This window comes from Bombina bombina, chromosome 2, assembly GCF_027579735.1.
Source record: "Bombina bombina isolate aBomBom1 chromosome 2, aBomBom1.pri, whole genome shotgun sequence".
In the NCBI taxonomy this organism is placed as follows: Eukaryota; Metazoa; Chordata; class Amphibia; order Anura; family Bombinatoridae; genus Bombina; species Bombina bombina.
Window position 1 is genome coordinate 18328705 of NC_069500.1, and position 23078 is coordinate 18351782.

General features: G+C 40.0%; 1 protein-coding gene across 1 annotated transcript in view; it reads right to left on the bottom strand.

The window, feature by feature from the left end:
• Positions 1–479: 479 nt before the first annotated feature.
• Positions 480–23078, bottom strand: part of MYORG (myogenesis regulating glycosidase (putative)) — a 94594-nt gene continuing 71995 nt past the window's right edge. The window contains exon 3 of the mRNA XM_053700974.1: positions 480–2766. Coding sequence (XP_053556949.1) covers positions 649–2685 — 2037 coding nt within the window. The 5' untranslated portion in view covers positions 2686–2766 and the 3' untranslated portion in view covers positions 480–648. The remainder of the gene's footprint in view (positions 2767–23078) is intronic.

Here is a 23078-nt window from a genome sequence, read left to right on the forward strand (position 1 = left end):
TATGTATGTAATTGTTGTTGATAAACTAGTTCCTCTTGGGAGCCACAAGCATTGCAGGTCTAGAGCAGAACACACAGTGATTGTTTGTCGTATGACTGCCATTCTTAATTGGCTCACCTGCCATATCCTGCTTAGGAGTTGCAAAGCTTTCATCTCCCAATCAAAGCCCCTGCACGTTTAACCCCTTTGTAGGAGTAAAAACAGAGCAGACACAATACGCTAGAATATGTAGGCTTTCCATTAGATTGTCCCTTTATCACTGGGTGCTGAAGCTCATTTGTATTAAGATCATATCCTGGTTTGGTACAACCCCTTCACGACGTAGCTTGGCAGCCACCAACAAACTCATATACATAGTCCTTTGAGATACAATTTACCTCATATTTTGCTACATTTCTGCCAAGACAAAAATAAAATTACTCTGAAGAGTATAAAATAAGTCAAACTAAAAGCCTGAAATATACCTATACGTATTCATCTCAGGTTAGTGTGTTTTATACGGTAACTTGCAAAGATACATATTTACTATAAGAGTGGAATAAGCTTCAATAGCTTATATTTTCTGGAAGCCCAAATTAATTTTTTTCAAACCTGCAAAAGGTGTGTAAATAAGGCAACAATTAATTGTAGAACTTTGCTAATAGATTTCTAAGAGACCCAAATGAAATAGGCCACCTCATCCAAGTCTACTGGGTAATCAGTAAATAGGAATGGTGTCTTCACAAACAATTCGCCTTTATAACTGCGCCACCGACCAGACGGAATATAGACATCTCTCTCCTGCTTGCCTGGCTCTAGAACAGGAGCCACCATCAATGTGTCCCCAATCAGAAACTGGGAATCAATTTTATGTGCAGTCTCATCATTGGGAGATATCCACCAAATGGGTCGGACAATTGGATCCCCTGTAACTGTAACTTCTCCTGCAAGCTCCAGTAACAGAGGAGCTACTAACGACTCTCTAATTTGCGTAAACTTTCGAGCAATTTCAATAACCTCATTATCATAAGCCCAAGGTGGGACAGAGAACTGCATAGAGGGCATAAAAGCAGAAACTTCCAACCATCTGATGTAGAGTTCCCGGTCTGGCAATTTGTCAGCATTGACTTTATTACTAGCGTATGCATTTCCGCCAATCATGTCAGGTAAGATGAAAGGATATCCCAGCATGCTTATGGTAAGAACTGTAGGTATTAGGGATTTGAGCCCCAATTCATATCCCCACACAGAGTCCCGGTCAATGATTCTAAAAAAGCAGGATATGTTCTGTGACTGATAACCAACTCTCAGCTCAGCCTGTTCGTAAAATGTAATTGCCATTTCCGAGTATCTCCTGCTAAATATGCTTGGATCAGACAAAGGCTTAAATGTACTGAACTGTTTAGGAAGAAAACTGGTCTCACCAGCATCAAATTTAAAAGATGAAATCCCATATTTTGTTGTGAGTTGTCTTAAATTATTCTGAAACCACTCTCTTGCTTGGGGGTTTGTAAAATCAAGTATTGCTCCTATACCATTCCACCACTGAACCATAGCAGGAAGCCGACCAGTCGGCTCTTTAACAAACAGCTGTTTTTCAATTCCCACTCCAAAATTAGATGAGTTATAATTTATAAAAGGATGAATCCAAAGTGTTACTTTAAAACCATCTTCCTTTAGCTTTTTGAATATTTCTGTGGCATTTGGAAACTTTATTGGATCAAAGTCAAAATCACCATATGTTTTTGTGTACATGTCATCTACCTCTATGTGGCTGTAATTAAACTTGTATTTCTTTATTTTCTCTGTGAATCGCAATAGCTTATCTTGGTCAATAGCCGTTTTAAATATAGCCCATGTAGACCAAATTGGATATTTGAACATGTTTACAGATGGAATCTTGGTGGGCTTGTAAAAATACCTTCTCACCATATACTTATGGATAGATGTAACATCAGATCCGACACAAACACGGTAACTTAGCTCTGGGAAGGGCTGTTGCCCCACTGGAGGTCTGTAGGGTGAGTCCTTATATCTGGCTTCAAAAAACAGAGACTTTTCTGTACTATTCCATCCAAGATGGAAAGGTACAGAGTCATTAATTTTAATAGCTGCGGCTTTTGATGACAACCAGTAACGTTCAAGTATTCCACCAAAGCTGTCCCTAAGAGCATATATGTCACTAGTTACAAATGGCTTGGGCTCCTGGTATCCAAACAGTCTAATAGGCCAGTGTTGTGTACTCATTTCAGCTCCTCCGTACCAGTATGCATCATCCCAGTACATGGTATGTTGGACGTCTGTGTCTGCTACAAACTCTTCCCATCGTACTCTGTAGCACATGACTGTATCTTTGGGCATTACCGTCTGAATGAAGAAATTTAACTTCCCTTTGTCTGACTTTGTACAAGATAAAATCTCACCATACTTGGCACAAGACTCTAGATCAAGAGACCCAGACTGGAATGCCATTCGGAAGACTTTCTGTCCTTGCTGGTTGTGTATTGTAAAGCCATCTTTCCTCAAATCTAAAAGTTTAGTTTTTAGTCTATCTGCTTTTCTGAGGGAGACCGAGTAGTAGCTCCATGAAACAACAGCAAATATAACAAGTATGAGACCCAGAAGGAAAGCACCAATCAAATGCTTCTGTTTTTTAGGCAGCTTCTGCTTGACAGGAGTGAAGTTTTCTGGGAGGAACGTGTACATTGTGACCCAGATGTGAAACAGTGACTTACAAATATGTCTAGAAACAACGTCAAATTAGACCTTTAATTCCAAATGCAAAACCTAAAGGAAAAAGAAAGAAATGATGTTAGTTTACCTTTCTAATTCCAAATAATAATAATAAAAAAAAAAATATGTTCATCACCATAGGTGCATTTCTATGTTATACAATTATAAATAGCTTACATTTAAGATTAAATTTATAACACAAAGATTCAATTAAATTCTAAAAACGTTCTCAATACAATTGGAAGTGTAGGTCTTAATTTGCTAAGGTCACTTTTTTGATGACTTTAATGGGGAAAAGAAAATCATTCTTACTCACCCCCCATGATTTGAACAAAGTGTGGTACCCGAATAGCGCCACTCACCCCCCATGATCTGTACAGAGCGTCCTACCCGAATACTGCCTCTCAACCCCCATGACCTGTACAGAGTGTCCAACCCGAATACAGCCTCTCACCCCCCATGATCTGCACAGTGTCCAACCCGAATACCGCCTCTCACCCCCCATGATCTGCACAGAGTCCGACCCGAATACTGCCACTCACCCCCCATGTTCTGTACAGAGCGTCCTACCCGAATACTGCCCCTCACCCCCATGATCTGCACAGTGTCCTACCCGAATACTGCCTCTCAACCCCCATGATTTGTACAGAGTGTCCAGCCCGAATATCGCCTCTCACCCCCCATGATCTGCACAGTGTCCGACCCGAATACTGCCTCTCACCCCCCATGATCTGCACAGTGTCCTACCCGAATACTGCCACTCACCCCCATGATCTGTACAGAGTGTCCTACCCGAATACCGCCTCTCACCCCCATGATCTGTACAGAGTGTCCTACCCGAATACCGCCACTCACCCCACGTAATCTGTACAGAGTGCCCTACCCGAATGCCGCCTCTCACCCCCCATGATCTGCACAGTGTCCTACCCGAATACTGCCTCTCACCCCCCATGATCTGTACAGTGTCCTACCCGAATACTGCCTCTCACCCCCATGATCTGTACAGAGTGTCCTACCCGAATACTGCCTCTCACCCCCATGATCTGTACAGAGTGTCCTACCCGAATACTGCCTCTCACCCCCCATGATCTGTACAGAGTGTGCTACCCGAATACTGCAACTCACCCCCCATGATCTGTACAGAGTGTGCTACCCGAATACTGCCACTCACCCCCAATGATCTGTACAGAGTGTGCTACCCGAATACTGCCTCTCACCCCCCATGATTTGTACAGAGTGTCCTACCCGAATACTGCCTCTCACCCCCCATGATCTGTACATAAATACTGCCACTCACCCCCAATGATCTGTACATAAATACTGCCACTCACCCCCAATGATCTGTACATAAATACTGCCTCTCACCCCCCATGATCTGTACAGAGTGTGCTACCCGAATACTGCCTCTCACCCCCCATGATCTGCACAGTGTCCTACCCGAATACCGCCTCTCACCCCCCATAATCTGCACAGTGTCCTACCCGAATACTGCCACTCACCCCCCATGATCTGTACAGAGTGTGCTACCCGAATACTGCCTCTCACCCCTCATGATTTGTACAGAGTGTCCTACCCGAATACTGCCACTCACCCCCCATGATCTGTACAGAGTGTGCTACCCGAATACTGCCTCTCACCCCCCATGATTTGTACAGAGTGTCCTACCCGAATACTGCCTCTCACCCCCCATGATCTGTACAGAGTGTCCTACCCGAATACTGCCTCTCACCCCCCATGATCTGTACAGAGTGTCCTACCCGAATACTGCCTCTCAACCCCCATGATCTGTACAGAGTGTGCTACCCGAATACTGCAACTCACCCCCCATGATCTGTACAGAGTGTGCTACCCGTATACTGCCTCTCACCCCCCATGATCTGTACAGAGTGTGCTACCCGTATACTGCCTCTCACCCCCCATGATCTGTACAGAGTGTGCTACCCGAATACAGCCTCTCATCCCCAATGATCTGTACATAAATACTGCCACTCACCCCCAATGATCTGTACATAAATACTGCCACTCACCCCCAATGATCTGTACATAAATACTGCCTCTCACCCCCCATGATCTGTACAGAGTGTGCTACCCGAATACAGCCTCTCACCCCCCATGATCTGTACAGAGTGTGCTACCCGAATACTGCCTCTCACCCCCATGATCTGTACAGAGTGTGCTACCCGAATACTGCCTCTCACCCCCATGATCTGTACAGAGTGTGCTACCCGAATACTGCCTCTCACCCCCATGATCTGTACAGAGTGTGCTACCCGAATACTGCCTCTCACCCCCATGATCTGTACAGAGTGTGCTACCCGAATACTGCCTCTCACCCCCATGATCTGTACAGAGTGTGCTACCCGAATACTGCCTCTCACCCCCCATGATCTGTACAGAGTGTGCTACCCGAATACTGCCTCTCACCCCCCATGATCTGTACATGAATACTGCCTCTCACCCCCCATGATCTGTACATGAATACTGCCTCTCACCCCCCATGATCTGTACATGAATACTGCCTCTCACCCCCATGATTTGTACAGAGTGTGCTACCCGAATACTGCCTCTCACCCCCCATGATCTGTACAGAGTGTGCTACCCGAATACTGTCTCCCCCCCCCCTATGATCTGTACAGCGTGTCCTACTCGAATACTGCCTCTCACCCCCCATGATCTGTACAGAGTGCCCTACCCGAATACTGCAACTCACCCCCCATGATCTGTACAGAGTGTGCTACCCGAATACTGCCTCTCAACCCCCATGATCTGTACAGAGTGTGCTACCCGAATACTGCCTCACACCCCCCATGATCTGTACAGAGTGTCCTACCCGAATACTGCCTCTCACCCCCCATGATCTGTACAGAGTGTGCTACCCGAATACTGCAACTCACCCCCCATGATCTGTACAGAGTGTGCTACCCGAATACTGCCTCTGACCCCCCATGATCTGTACAGAGTGTGCTACCCGAATACTGCCTCTCACCCCCCATGATCTGTACATAAATACTGCCACTCACCCCCAATGATCTGTACAGAGTGTGCTACCCGAATACTGCAACTCACCCCCCATGATCTGTACAGAGTGTGCTACCCGAATACTGCAACTCACCCCCCATGATCTGTACAGAGTGTGCTACCCGAATACTGCCTCTCACCCCCCATGATCTGTACAGAGTGTGCTACCCGAATACTGCCTCTCACCCCCCATGATCTGTACAGAGTGTGCTACCCGAATACTGCCTCTCACCCCCATGATCTGTACAGAGTGTGCTACCCGAATACTGCCTCTCACCCCCCATGATCTGTACAGAGTGTGCTACCCGAATACTGCCTCTCACCCCCCATGATCTGTACATGAATACTGCCTCTCACCCCCCATGATCTGTACATGAATACTGCCTCTCACCCCCCATGATCTGTACATGAATACTGCCTCTCACCCCCATGATTTGTACAGAGTGTGCTACCCGAATACTGCCTCTCACCCCCCATGATCTGTACAGAGTGTGCTACCCGAATACTGCCTCTCACCCCCCATGATCTGTACAGCGTGTCCTACTCGAATACTGCCTCTCACCCCCCATGATCTGTACAGAGTGCCCTACCCGAATACTGCAACTCACCCCCCATGATCTGTACAGAGTGTGCTACCCGAATACTGCCTCTCAACCCCCATGATCTGTACAGAGTGTGCTACCCGAATACTGCCTCACACCCCCCATGATCTGTACAGAGTGTGCTACCCGAATACTGCCTCACACCCCCCATGATCTGTACAGAGTGTCCTACCCGAATACTGCCTCTCACCCCCCATGATCTGTACAGAGTGTGCTACCCGAATACTGCCACTCACCCCCCATGATTTGTACAGAGTGTGCTACCCGAATACTGCCTCTCACCCCCCATGATCTGTACAGAGTGTGCTACCCGAATACTGCAACTCACCCCCCATGATCTGTACAGAGTGTCCTACCCGAATACTGCCACTCACCCCCATGATCTGTACAGAGTGTGCTACCCGTATACTGCCTCTCAACCCCCATGATCTGTACAGAGTGTGCTACCCGAATACTGCCTCTCAACCCCCATGATCTGTACAGAGTGTGCTACCCGAATACTGCAACTCACCCCCCATGATCTGTACAGAGTGTGCTACCCGTATACTGCCTCTCAACCCCCATGATCTGTACAGAGTGTGCTACCCGAATACTGCCTCTCACCCCCCATGACCTGTACAGAGTGTGCTACCCGAATACTGCCTCTCACCCCCCATGATCTGTACAGAGTATCTCTCCTGTATTAGCGAGTATATAATAATATCACTATACACATGACAGCTGCTAACTCTCTCCTGTATTAGCGAGTATATAATAATATCACTATACACATGACAGCTGCTAGCTCTCTCCTGTATTAGCGAGTATATAATAATATCACTATACACATGACAGCAGCTAGCTCTCTCCTGTATTAGCGAGTATATAATAATATCACTATACACATGACAGCTGCTAACTCTCTCCTGTATTAGCGAGTATATAATAATATCACTATACACATGACAGCTGCTAACTCTCTCCTGTATTAGCGAGTATATAATAATATCACTATACACATGACAGCTGCTCTCTCCTGTATTAGCGAGTATATAATAATATCACTATACACATGACAGCTGCTAGCTCTCTCCTGTATTAGCGAGTGTATAATAATATCACTATACACATGACAGCTGCTAGCTCTCTCCTGTATTAGCGAGTATATAATAATATCACTATACACATGACAGCTGCTAGCTCTCCTGTATTAGCGAGTATATAATAATATCACTATACACATGACAGCTGCTAACTCTCTCCTGTATTAGCGAGTATATAATAATATCACTATACACATGACAGCTGCTAACTCTCTCCTGTATTAGCGAATATATAATAATATCACTATACACATGACAGCTGCTAACTCTCTCCTGTATTAGCGAGTATATAATAATATCACTATACACATGACAGCTGCTAGCTCTCCTGTATTAGCGAGTAATAATAATATCACTATACACATGACAGCTGCTAGCTCTCCTGTATTAGCGAGTATATAATAATATCACTATACACATGACAGCTGCTAGCGCTCTCCTGTATTAGCGAGTGTATAATAATATCACTATACACATGACAGCTGCTAACTCTCTCCTGTATTAGCGAGTGTATAATAATATCACTATACACATGACAGCTGCTAGCTCTCTCCTGTATTAGCGAGTGTATAATAATATCACTATACACATGACAGCTGCTAACTCTCTCCTGTATTAGCGAGTATATAATAATATCACTATACACATGACAGCTGCTAACTCTCTCCTGTATTAGCGAGTATATAATAATATCACTATACACATGACAGCTGCTCTCTCCTGTATTAGCGAGTATATAATAATATCACTATACACATGACAGCTGCTAGCTCTCTCCTGTATTAGCGAGTGTATAATAATATCACTATACACATGACAGCTGCTAGCTCTCTCTTGTATTAGCGAGTGTATAATAATATCACTATACACATGACAGCTGCTAGCTCTCTCCTGTATTAGCGAGTGTATAATATCACTATACACATAACAGCTGCTAGCTCTCTCCTGTATTAGCGAGTATATAATAATATCACTATACACATGACAGCTGCTAGCTCTCTCCTGTATTAGCGAGTGTATAATAATATCACTATACACATGACAGCTGCTAGCTCTCATGTATTAGTGAGTATATAATAATATCACTATACACATGACAGCTGCTAGCTCTCTCCTGTATTAGCGAGTATATAATAATATCACTATACACATGACAGCTGCTAGCTCTCTCCTGTATTAGCGAGTGTATAATAATATCACTATAAACATGACAGCTGCTAGCTCTCTCCTGTATTAGCGAGTATATAATAATATCACTATACACATGACAGCTGCTAGCTCTCTCCTGTATTAGCGAGTGTATAATATCACTATACACATAACAGCTGCTAGCTCTCTCCTGTATTAGCGAGTATATAATAATATCACTATACACATGACAGCTGCTAGCTCTCTCCTGTATTAGCGAGTATATAATAATATCACTATACACATGACAGCTGCTAGCTCTCTCCTGTATTAGCGAGTGTATAATAATATCACTATAAACATGACAGCTGCTAGCTCTCTCCTGTATTAGCGAGTATATAATAATATCACTATACACATGACAGCTAGCTCTCTCCTGTATTAGCGAGTATATAATAATATCACTATACACATGACAGCTGCTAGCTCTCTCCTGTATTAGCGAGTATATAATAATATCACTATACACATGACAGCTGCTCTCTCCTGTATTAGCGAGTATATAATAATATCACTATACACATGACAGCTGCTAGCTCTCCTGTATTAGCGAGTATATAATAATATCACTATACACATGACAGCTGCTAGCTCTCTCCTGTATTAGCGAGTGTATAATAATATCACTATACACATGACAGCTGCTAGCTCTCCTGTATTAGCGAGTATATAATAATATCACTATACACATGACAGCTGCTAGCTCTCTCCTGTATTAGCGAGTGTATAATAATATCACTATACACATGACAGCTGCTAGCTCTCTCCTGTATTAGCGAGTATATAATAATATCACTATACACATGACAGCTGCTAGCTCTCTCCTGTATTAGCGAGTATATAATAATATCACTATACACATGACAGCTGCTAGCTCTCTCCTGTATTAGCGAGTATATAATAATATCACTATACACATGACAGCTGCTAGCTCTCTCCTGTATTAGCGAGTGTATAATAATATCACTATACACATGACAGCTGCTAGCTCTCTCCTGTATTAGCGAGTATATAATAATATCACTATACACATGACAGCTGCTAGCTCTCTCCTGTATTAGCAAGTATATAATAATATCACTATACACATGACAGCTGCTAGCTCTCTCCTGTATTAGCAAGTATATAATAATATCACTATACACATGACAGCTGCTAGCTCTCCTGTATTAGCGAGTATATAATAATATCACTATACACATGACAGCTGCTAGCTCTCTCCTGTATTAGCGAGTATATAATAATATCACTATACACATGACAGCTGCTAGCTCTCTCCTGTATTAGCGAGTATATAATAATATCACTATACACATGACAGCTGCTAGCTCTCTCCTGTATTAGCGAGTATATAATAATATCACTATACACATGACAGCTGCTAGCTCTCTCCTGTATTAGCGAGTATATAATAATATCACTATACACATGACAGCTGCTAGCTCTCTCCTGTATTAGCGAGTATATAATAATATCACTATACACATGACAGCTGCTAGCTCTCTCCTGTATTAGCGAGTATATAATAATATCACTATACACATGACAGCTGCTAGCTCTCTCCTGTATTAGCGAGTATATAATAATATCACTATACACATGACAGCTGCTAGCTCTCTCCTGTATTAGCGAGTGTATAATAATATCACTATACACATGACAGCTGCTAGCTCTCTCCTGTATTAGCGAGTATATAATAATATCACTATACACATGACAGCTGCTAGCTCTCTCCTGTATTAGCGAGTATATAATAATATCACTATACACATGACAGCTGCTAGCTCTCTCCTGTATTAGCGAGTATATAATAATATCACTATACACATGACAGCTGCTAGCTCTCTCCTGTATTAGCGAGTATATAATAATATCACTATACACATGACAGCTGCTAGCTCTCTCCTGTATTAGCGAGTATATAATAATATCACTATACACATGACAGCTGCTAGCTCTCTCCTGTATTAGCGAGTATATAATAATATCACTATACACATGACAGCTGCTAGCTCTCTCCTGTATTAGCGAGTATATAATAATATCACTATACACATGACAGCTGCTAGCTCTCTCCTGTATTAGCGAAGTATATAATAATATCACTATACACATGACAGCTGCTAGCTCTCTCCTGTATTAGCGAGTATATAATAATATCACTATACACATGACAGCTGCTAGCTCTCTCCTGTATTAGCGAGTATATAATAATATCACTATACACATGACAGCTGCTAGCTCTCTCCTGTATTAGCGAGTATATAATAATATCACTATACACATGACAGCTGCTAGCTCTCTCCTGTATTAGCGAGTATATAATAATATCACTATACACATGACAGCTGCTAGCTCTCTCCTGTATTAGCGAGTATATAATAATATCACTATACACATGACAGCTGCTAGCTCTCCTGTATTAGCGAGTATATAATAATATCACTATACACATGACAGCTGCTAGCTCTCCTGTATTAGCGAGTATATAATAATATCACTATACACATGACAGCTGCTAGCTCTCCTGTATTAGCGAGTATATAATAATATCACTATACACATGACAGCTGCTAGCTCTCTCCTGTATTAGCGAGTATATAATAATATCACTATACACATGACAGCTGCTAGCTCTCTCCTGTATTAGCGAGTATATAATAATATCACTATATACATGACAGCTGCTAGCTCTCTCCTGTATTAGCGAGTATATAATAATATCACTATACACATGACAGCTGCTAGCTCTCTCCTGTATTAGCGAGTGTATAATAATATCACTATACACATGACAGCTGCTAGCTCTCTCCTGTATTAGCGAGTATATAATAATATCACTATACACATGACAGCTGCTAGCTCTCTCCTGTATTAGCGAGTATATAATATCACTATACACATGACAGCTGCTAACTCTCTCCTGTATTAGCGAGTATATAATAATATCACTATACACATGACAGCTGCTAGCTCTCTCCTGTATTAGCGAGTATATAATAATATCACTATACACATGACAGCTGCTAGCTCTCTCCTGTATTAGCGAGTGTATAATATCACTATACACATGACAGCTGCTAACTCTCTCCTGTATTAGCGAGTATGTAATAATATCACTATACACATGACAGCTGCTAGCTCTCCTGTATTAGCGAGTATATAATAATATCACTATACACATGACAGCTGCTAGCTCTCCTGTATTAGCGAGTATATAATAATATCACTATACACATGACAGCTGCTAACTCTCTCCTGTATTAGCGAGTGTATAATAATATCACTATACACATGACAGCTGCTAGCTCTCCTGTATTAGCGAGTATATAATAATATCACTATACACATGACAGCTGCTAGCTCTCTCCTGTATTAGCGAGTATATAATAATATCACTATACACATGACAGCTGCTAGCTCTCTCCTGTATTAGCGAGTGTATAATAATATCACTATACACATGACAGCTGCTAGCTCTCTCCTGTATTAGCGAGTGTATAATAATATCACTATACACATGACAGCTGCTAGCTCTCTCCTGTATTAGCGAGTATATAATAATATCACTATACACATGACAGCTGCTAGCTCTCCTGTATTAGCGAGTATATAATAATATCACTATACACATGACAGCTGCTAGCTCTCTCCTGTATTAGCGAGTATATAATAATATCACTATACACATGACAGCTGCTAGCTCTCCTGTATTAGCGAGTATATAATAATATCACTATACACATGACAGCTGCTAGCTCTCTCCTGTATTAGCGAGTATATAATAATATCACTATACACATGACAGCTGCTAGCTCTCTCCTGTATTAGCGAGTGTATAATAATATCACTATACACATGACAGCTGCTAGCTCTCTCCTGTATTAGCGAGTGTATTATAATATCACTATACACATGACAGCTGCTAGCTCTCCTGTATTAGCGAGTATATAATAATATCACTATACACATGACAGCTGCTAGCTCTCTCCTGTATTAGCGAGTATATAATAATATCACTATACACATGACAGCTGCTAGCTCTCTCCTGTATTAGCGAGTATATAATAATATCACTATACACATGACAGCTGCTAGCTCTCTCCTGTATTAGCGAGTGTATAATAATATCACTATACACATGACAGCTGCTAGCTCTCTCCTGTATTAGCGAGTATATAATAATATCACTATACACATGACAGCTGCTAGCTCTCTCCTGTATTAGCGAGTATATAATAATATCACTATACACATGACAGCTGCTAGCTCTCTCCTGTATTAGCGAGTATATAATAATATCACTATACACATGACAGCTGCTAGCTCTCTCCTGTATTAGCGAGTATATAATAATATCACTATACACATGACAGCTGCTAGCTCTCTCCTGTATTAGCGAGTATATAATAATATCACTATACACATGACAGCTGCTAGCTCTCTCCTGTATTAGCGAGTATATAATAATATCACTATACACATGACAGCTGCTAGCTCTCTCCTGTATTAGCGAGTATATAATAATATCACTATACACATGACAGCTGCTAGCTCTCTCCTGTATTAGCGAGTATATAATAATATCACTATACACATGACAGCTGCTAGCTCTCTCCTGTATTAGCGAGTGTATAATAATATCACTATACACATGACAGCTGCTAGCTCTCTCCTGTATTAGCGAGTATATAATAATATCACTATACACATGACAGCTGCTAGCTCTCTCCTGTATTAGCGAGTATATAATAATATCACTATACACATGACAGCTGCTAGCTCTCTCCTGTATTAGCGAGTATATAATAATATCACTATACACATGACAGCTGCTAGCTCTCTCCTGTATTAGCGAGTATATAATAATATCACTATACACATGACAGCTGCTAGCTCTCTCCTGTATTAGCGAGTATATAATAATATCACTATACACATGACAGCTGCTAGCTCTCTCCTGTATTAGCGAGTATATAATAATATCACTATACACATGACAGCTGCTAGCTCTCTCCTGTATTAGCGAGTATATAATAATATCACTATACACATGACAGCTGCTAGCTCTCTCCTGTATTAGCGAGTATATAATAATATCACTATACACATGACAGCTGCTAGCTCTCTCCTGTATTAGCGAGTATATAATAATATCACTATACACATGACAGCTGCTAGCTCTCTCCTGTATTAGCGAGTATATAATAATATCACTATACACATGACAGCTGCTAGCTCTCTCCTGTATTAGCGAGTATATAATAATATCACTATACACATGACAGCTGCTAGCTCTCTCTGTATTAGCGAGTATATAATAATATCACTATACACATGACAGCTGCTAGCTCTCTCCTGTATTAGCGAGTATATAATAATATCACGTGATACACATGACAGCTGCTAGCTCTCTCCTGTATTACGAGTATATAATAATATCACTATACACATGAACAGCTGCTAGCTCTCTCCTGTATTAGCGAGTATATAATAATATCACTATACACATGACAGCTGGCTAGCTCTCTCCTGTATTAGCGAGTATATAATAATATCACTATACACATGACAGCTGCTAACTCTCTCCTGTATTAGCGAGTATATAAAAATATCACTATACACAAGACAGCTGCTAGCTCTCCCTGTATTAGCGATGTATAATAATATCACTATACACATGACAGCTGCTAGGCCTCTCCTGTATTAGCGAGGTATAAATAATAACACTATACACAAGACAGCTGCTAGCTCTCTCCTGTATTAGCGAGTATATAATAATATCACTATACACATGACAGCTGCTAGCTCTCTCCTGTATTAGCGAGTATATAATAATATCACTATACACATGACAGCTGCTAGCTCTCTCCTGTATTAGCGAGTATATAATAATATCACTATACACATGACAGCTGCTAGCTCTCTCCTGTATTAGCGAGTGTATAATAATATCACTATACACATGACAGCTGCTAGCTCTCTCCTGTATTAGCGAGTGTATAATAATATCACTATACACATGACAGCTGCTAGCTCTCTCCTGTATTAGCGAGTTTATAATAATATCACTATACACATGACAGCTGCTAGCTCTCTCCTGTATTAGCGAGTATATAATAATATCACTATACACATGACAGCTGCTAGCTCTCTCCTGTATTAGCGAGTGTATAATAATATCACTATACACATGACAGCTCGCTAGCTCTCTCCTGTATTAGCGAGTATATAATAATATCACTATACACATGACAGCTGCTAGCTCTCTCCTGTATTAGCGAGTATATAATAATATCACTATACACATGACAGCTGCTAGCTCTCTCCTGTATTAGCGAGTATATAATAATATCACTATACACATGACAGCTGCTAGCTCTCTCCTGTATTAGCGAGTATATAATAATATCACTATACACATGACAGCTGCTAGCTCTCTCCTGTATTAGCGAGTTTATAATAATATCACTATACACATGACAGCTGCTAGCTCTCTCCTGTATTAGCGAGTGTATAATAATATCACTATACACATGACAGCTGCTAGCTCTCTCCTGTATTAGCGAGTATATAATAATATCACTATACACATGACAGCTGCTAGCTCTCTCCTGTATTAGCGAGTGTATAATAATATCACTATACACATGACAGCTGCTAGCTCTCTCCTGTATTAGCGAGTATATAATAATATCACTATACACATGACAGCTGCTAGCTCTCTCCTGTATTAGCGAGTATATAATAATATCACTATACACATGACAGCTGCTAGCTCTCTCCTGTATTAGCGAGTATATAATAATATCACTATACACATGACAGCTGCTAGCTCTCTCCTGTATTAGCGAGTATATAATAATATCACTATACACATGACAGCTGCTAGCTCTCTCCTGTATTAGCGAGTATATAATAATATCACTATACACATGACAGCTGCTAGCTCTCTCCTGTATTAGCGAGTGTATAATAATATCACTATACACATGACAGCTGCTAGCTCTCCCTGTATTAGCGAGTATATAATAATATCACTATACACATGACAGCTGCTAGCTCTCTCCTGTATTAGCGAGTATATAATAATATCACTATACACATGACAGCTGCTAGCTCTCTCCTGTATTAGCGAGTAAGTATAATAATATCACTATACACATGACAGCTGCTAGCTCTCTCCTGTATTAGCGAGTGTATAATAATATCACTATACACATGACAGCTGCTAGCTCTCTCCTGTATTAGCGAGTATATAATAATATCACTATACACATGACAGCTGCTAGCTCTCTCTGTATTAGCGAGTATATAATAATATCACTATACACATGACAGCTGCTAGCTCTCTCCTGTATTAGCGAGTATATAATAATATCACTATACACATGACAGCTGCTAGCTCTCTCCTGTATTAGCGAGTGTATAATAATATCACTATACACATGACAGCTGCTAGCTCTCTCCTGTATTAGCGAGTGTATAATAATATCACTATACACATGACAGCTGCTAGCTCTCTCCTGTATTAGCGAGTAGTATAATAATATCACTATACACATGACAGCTGCTAGCTCTCTCCTGTATTAGCGAGTATATAATAATATCACTATACACATGACAGCTGCTAGCTCTCTCCTGTATTAGCGAGTATATAATAATATCACTATACACATGACAGCTGCTAGCTCTCTCCTGTATTAGCGAGTATATAATAATATCACTATACACATGACAGCTGCTAGCTCTCTCCTGTATTAGCGAGTGTATAATAATATCACTATACACATGACAGCTGCTAGCTCTCTCCTGTATTAGCGAGTATATAATAATATCACTATACACATGACAGCTGCTAGCTCTCTCCTGTATTAGCGAGTATATAATAATATCACTATACACATGACAGCTGCTAGCTCTCTCCTGTATTAGCGAGTTTATAATAATATCACTATACACATGACAGCTGCTAGCTCTCCTGTATTAGCGAGTATATAATAATATCACTATACACATGACAGCTGCTAGCTCTCTCCTGTATTAGCGAGTGTATAATAATATCACTATACACATGACAGCTGCTAGCTCTCTCCTGTATTAGCGAGTATATAATAATATCACTATACACATGACAGCTGCTAGCTCTCTCCTGTATTAGCGAGTATATAATATCACTATACACATGACAGCTGCTAACTCTCTCCTGTATTAGCGAGTATATAATAAATATCACTATACACATGACAGCTGCTAGCTCTCTCCTGTATTAGCGAGTATATAATAATATCACTATACACATGACAGCTGCTAGCTCTCTCCTGTATTAGCGAGTATATAATAATATCACTATACACATGGACAGCTGCTAGCTCTCTCCTGTATTAGCGAGTTATATAATAATATCACTATACACATGACAGCTGCTAGCTCTCCTGTATTAGCGAGTATATAATAATATCACTATACACATGACAGGCTGCTAGCTCTCTCCTGTATTAGCGAGTATATAATAATATCACTATACACATGACAGCTGCTAGCTCTCTCCTGTATTAGCTGCTAGTGTATAATAATATCACTATACACATGACAGGCTGCTAGCTCTCTCCTGTATTAGCGAGTGTATAATAATAACACTATACACATGACAGCTGCTAGCTCTCTCCTGTATTAGCGAGTGTATAATAATATCACTATACACATGACACTGCTAGGCTCTCTCCTGTATTAGCGAGTTATAATAAAATCACTATACACATGACAGCTGCTAGCTCTCTCCTGTATTAGCGAGTATATAATAATATCACTATACACATGACAGCTGCTAGCTCTCTCCTGTATTAGCGAGTATATAATAATATCACTATACACATGACAGCTGCTAGCTCTCCTGTATTAGCGAGTGTATAATAATATCACTATACACATGACAGCTGCTAGCTCTCTCCTGTATTAGCGAGTATATAATAATATCACTATACACATGACAGCTGCTAGCTCTCTCCTGTATTAGCGAGTATATAATAATATCACTATACACATGACAGCTGCTAGCTCTCCTGTATTAGCGAGTAGTATAATAATATCACTATACACATGACAGCTGCTAGCTCTCTCCTGTATTAGCGAGTATATAATAATATCACTATACACATGACAGCTGCTAGCTCTCTCCTGTATTAGCGAGTATATAATAATATCACTATACACATGACAGCTGCTAGCTCTCTCCTGTATTAGCGAGTATATAATAATATCACTATACACATGACAGCAGCTAGCTCTCTCCTGTATTAGCGAGTATATAATAATATCACTATACACATGACAGCTCTAGCTCTCTCCTGTATTAGCGAGTATATAATAATATCACTATACACATGACAGCTGCTAGCTCTCTCCTGTATTAGCGAGTAGTATAATAATATCACAATACACATGACAGCTGCTAAGCTCTCTCCTGTATTAGCGAGTATATAAAAATATCACTATACACATGACAGCTGCTAGCTCTCTCCTGTATTAGCGAGTATATAATAATATCACTATACACATGACAGCTGCTAGCTCTCCTGTATTAGCGAGTTATAATAATATCACTATACACTTGACAGCTGCTACTCTCTCCTGTATTAGCGAGTATATAATAATATCACTATACACATGACAGCTGCTAGCTCTCTCCTGGTAGTAGCGAGTAATATAATATATCACTATAACACATGACAGCTGCTAGCTCTCTCCTGTATTAGCGAGTTATAATAATATCACTATACACATGACAGCTGCTAGCTCTCTCCTGTATTAGCGAGTGTATAATAATATCACTATACACATGACAGCTGCTAGCTCTCTCTCCTGTATTAGCGAGTGTTATAATAATATCACTATACACATGACAGCTGCTAGCTCTCTCCTGTATTAGCGAGTATATAATAATATCACTATACACATGACAGCTGCTAGCTCTCTCCTGTATTAGCGAGTATATAATAATATCACTATACACATGACAGCTGCTAGCTCTCTCCTGTATTAGCGAGTATATAATAATATCACTATACACATGACAGCTGCTAGCTCTCTCCTGTATTAGCGAGTGTATAATAATATCACTATACACATGACAGCTGCTAGCTCTCTCCTGTATTAGCGAGTATATAATAATATCACTATACACATGACAGCTGCTAGCTCTCCTGTATTAGCGAGTATATAATAATATCACTATACACACGACAGCTGCTAGCTCTCTCCTGTATTAGCGAGTATATAATAATATCACTATACACATGACAGCTGCTAGCTCTCTCCTGTATTAGCGAGTATATAATAATATCACTATACACATGACAGCTGCTTGCTTCTCCTGTATTAGCGAGTATATAATAATATCACTATAACACATGACAGCTGGCTAGCTCTCTCCTGTATTAGCGAGTATATAATAATATCACTATACACATGACAGCTGCTAGCTCTCTCCTGTATTTAGCGAGTTTATAATAATATCACTATACACATGACAGCTGCTAGCTCTCTCCTGTATTAGCGAGTGTATAATAATATCACTATACACATGTCAGCTGCTAGGCTCTCTCCTGTATTAGCGAGTGTATAATAATATCACTATACACATGACAGCTGCTAGCTCTCTCCTGTATTACGCGAGGTGTAATAAGAATATCACCTATACACTGACAGCGTGCTAGCCTCTCTCCTGTATTAGCGAGTAGTATAATAATTTCACTATACACATGAACAGCTGCTAGCTCTACTCCTGTATTAGCGAGTATATAACACATAATATCACTATACACATGACAGCTGCTAGCTCTCTCCTGTATTTAGCGAGTGATATAATAATACACTATACACATGACAGCTGCTAGCTCTCTCCTGTATTAGCGAGTATATAATAATATCACTATACACATGACAGCTGCTAGCTCTCTCCTGTATTAGAGAGTATATAAATAATATCACTATACACATGACAGCTGCTAGCTCTCATCCTGTATTATCGAGTATATAAAAATATCACTATACACATGACAGCTGCTAGCTCTCTCCTGTATTAGCGAGTATATAATAATATCACTATACACATGACAGCTGCTAGCTCTCTCCTGTATTAGCGAGTATATAATAATATCACTATACACATGACAGCTGCTAGCTCTCTCCTGTATTAGCGAGTGTATAATAATATCACTATACACATGACAGCTGCTAGCTCTCTCCTGTATTAGCGAGTATATAATAATATCACTATACACATGACAGCTGCTAGCTCTCTCCTGTATTAGCGAGTATATAATAATATCACTATACACATGACAGCTGCTAGCTCTCTCCTGTATTAGCGAGTATATAATAATATCACTATACACATGACAGCTGCTAGCTCTCCTGTATTAGCGAGTAGTATAATAATATCACTATACACATGACAGCTGCTAGCTCTCTCCTGTATTAGCGAGTATATAATAATATCACTATACACATGACAGCTGCTAGCTCTCTCCTGTATTAGCGAGTATATAATAATATCACTATACACATGACAGCTGCTAGCTCTCTCCTGTATTAGCGAGTATATAATAATATCACTATACACATGGACAGCTGCTAGCTCTCCTGTATTAGCGAGTATATAATAATATCACTATACACATGACAGCTGCTAGCTCTCTCCTGTATTAGCGAGTATATAATAATATCACTATACACATGACAGCTGCTAGCTCTCTCCTGTATTAGCGAGTATATAATAATATCACTATACACATGACAGCTTGCTAGCTCTCTCCTGTATTAGCGAGTATATAATAATATCACTATACACATGACAGCTGCTAGCTCTCTCCTGTATTAGCGAGTATATAATAATATCACTATACACATGACAGCTGCTAGCTCTCTCCTGTATTAGCGAGTATATAATAATATCACTATACACATGACAGCTGCTAGCTCTCTCCTGTATTAGCGAGTATATAATAATATCACTATACACATGACAGCTGCTAGCTCTCTACTGTATTAGCGAGTATAATAATAATATCACTATACACATGACAGCTGCTAGCTCTCCTGTATTAGCGAGTGTATAATAATATCACTATACACATGACAGCTGCTAGCTCTTCCTGTATTAGCGAGTATATAATAATATCACTATACACATGACAGCTGCTAGCTCTCTCCTGTATTAGCGAGTATATAATAATATCACTATACACATGACAGCTGCTAGCTCTCTCCTGTATTAGCGAGTATATAATAATATCACTATACACATGACAGCTGCTAGCTCTCCCTGTATTAGCGAGTATATAATAATATCACTATACACATGACAGCTGCTAGCTCTCTCCTGTATTAGCGAGTATATAATAATATCACTATACACATGACAGCTGCTAGCTCTCTCCTGTATTAGCGAGTATATAATAATATCACTATACACATGACAGCTGCTAGCTCTCTCCTGTATTAGCGAGTGTATAATAATATCACTATACACATGACAGCTGCTAGCTCTCTCCTGTATTAGCGAGTGTATAATAATATCACTATACACATGACAGCTGCTAGCTCTCTCCTGTATTAGCGAGTGTATAATAATATCACTATACACATGACAGCTGCTAGCTCTCTCCTGTATTAGCGAGTATATAATAATATCACTATACACATGACAGCTGCTAGCTCTCTCCTGTATTAGCGAGTATATAATAATATCACTATACACATGACAGCTGCTAGCTCTCTCCTGTATTAGCGAGTATATAATAATATCACTATACACATGACAGCTGCTAGCTCTCTCCTGTATTAGCGAGTGTATAAATAATATCACTATACACATGACAGCTGCTAGCTCTCTCCTGTATTAGCGAGTATATAATAATATCACTATACACATGACAGCTGCTAGCTCTCCTGTATTAGCGAGTATATAATAATATCACTATACACTCGACAGCTGCTAGCTCTCTCCTGTATTAGCGAGTTTATAATAATATCACTATACACATGACAGCTGCTAGCTCTCTCCTGTATTAGCGAGTGTATAATAATATCACTATACACATGACAGCTGCTAGCTCTCTCCTGTATTAGCGAGTGTATAATAATATCACTATACACATAACAGCTGCTAGCTCTCTCCTGTATTAGCGAGTGTATAATAATATCACTATACACATGACAGCTGCTAGCTCTCTCCTGTATTAGCGAGTGTATAATAATATCACTATACACATGAACAGCTGCTAGCTCTCTCCTGTATTAGCGAGTATATATAATATCACTATACACATGACAGCTGCTAGCTCTCTCCTGTATTAGCGAGTATATAATAATATCACTATACACATGACAGCTGCTAGCTCTCTCCTGTATTAGCGAGTGTATAATAATATCACTATACACATGACAGCTGCTAGCTCTCTCCTGTATTAGCGAGTATATAATAATATCACTATACACATGACAGCTGCTAGCTCTCTCCTGTATTAGCGAGTATATAATAATATCACTATACACATGACAGCTGCTAGCTCTCTCCTGTATTAGCGAGTATATAATAATATCACTATACACATGACAGCTGCTAGCTCTCTCCTGTATTAGCGAGTATATAATAATATCACTATACACATGACAGCTGCTAGCTCTCTCCTGTATTAGCGAGTATATAATAATATCACTATACACATGACAGCTGCTAGCTCTCTCCTGTATTAGCGAGTGTATAATAATATCACTATACACATGACAGCTGCTAGCTCTCTCCTGTATTAGCGAGTATATAATAATATCACTATACACATGACAGCTGCTAGCTCTCCTGTATTAGCGAGTATATAATAATATCACTATACACATGACAGCTGCTAGCTCTCTCCTGTATTAGCGAGTATATAATAATATCACTATACACATGACAGCTGCTAGCTCTCTCCTGTATTAGCGAGTATATAATAATATCACTATACACATGACAGCAGCTAGCTCTCTCCTGTATTAGCGAGTATATAATAATATCAATATACACATGACAGCTGCTAGCTCTCCTGTATTAGCGAGTATATAATAATATCACTATACACATGACAGCTGCTAACTCTCTCCTGTATTAGCGAGTGTATAATAATATCACTATACACATGACAGCTGCTAGCTCTCCTGTATTAGCGAGTATATAATAATATCACTATACACATGACAGCTGCTAGCTCTCTCCTGTATTAGCGAGTATATAAGTAATATCACTATACACATGACAGCTGCTAGCTCTCTCCTGTATTAGCGAGTGTATAATAATATCACTATACACATGACATGCTGCTAGCTCTCTCCTGTATTAGCGAGTATATAATAATATCACTATACACATGACAGCTGCTAGCTCTCTCCTGTATTAGCGAGTATATAATAATTATCACTATAACACATGACAGCT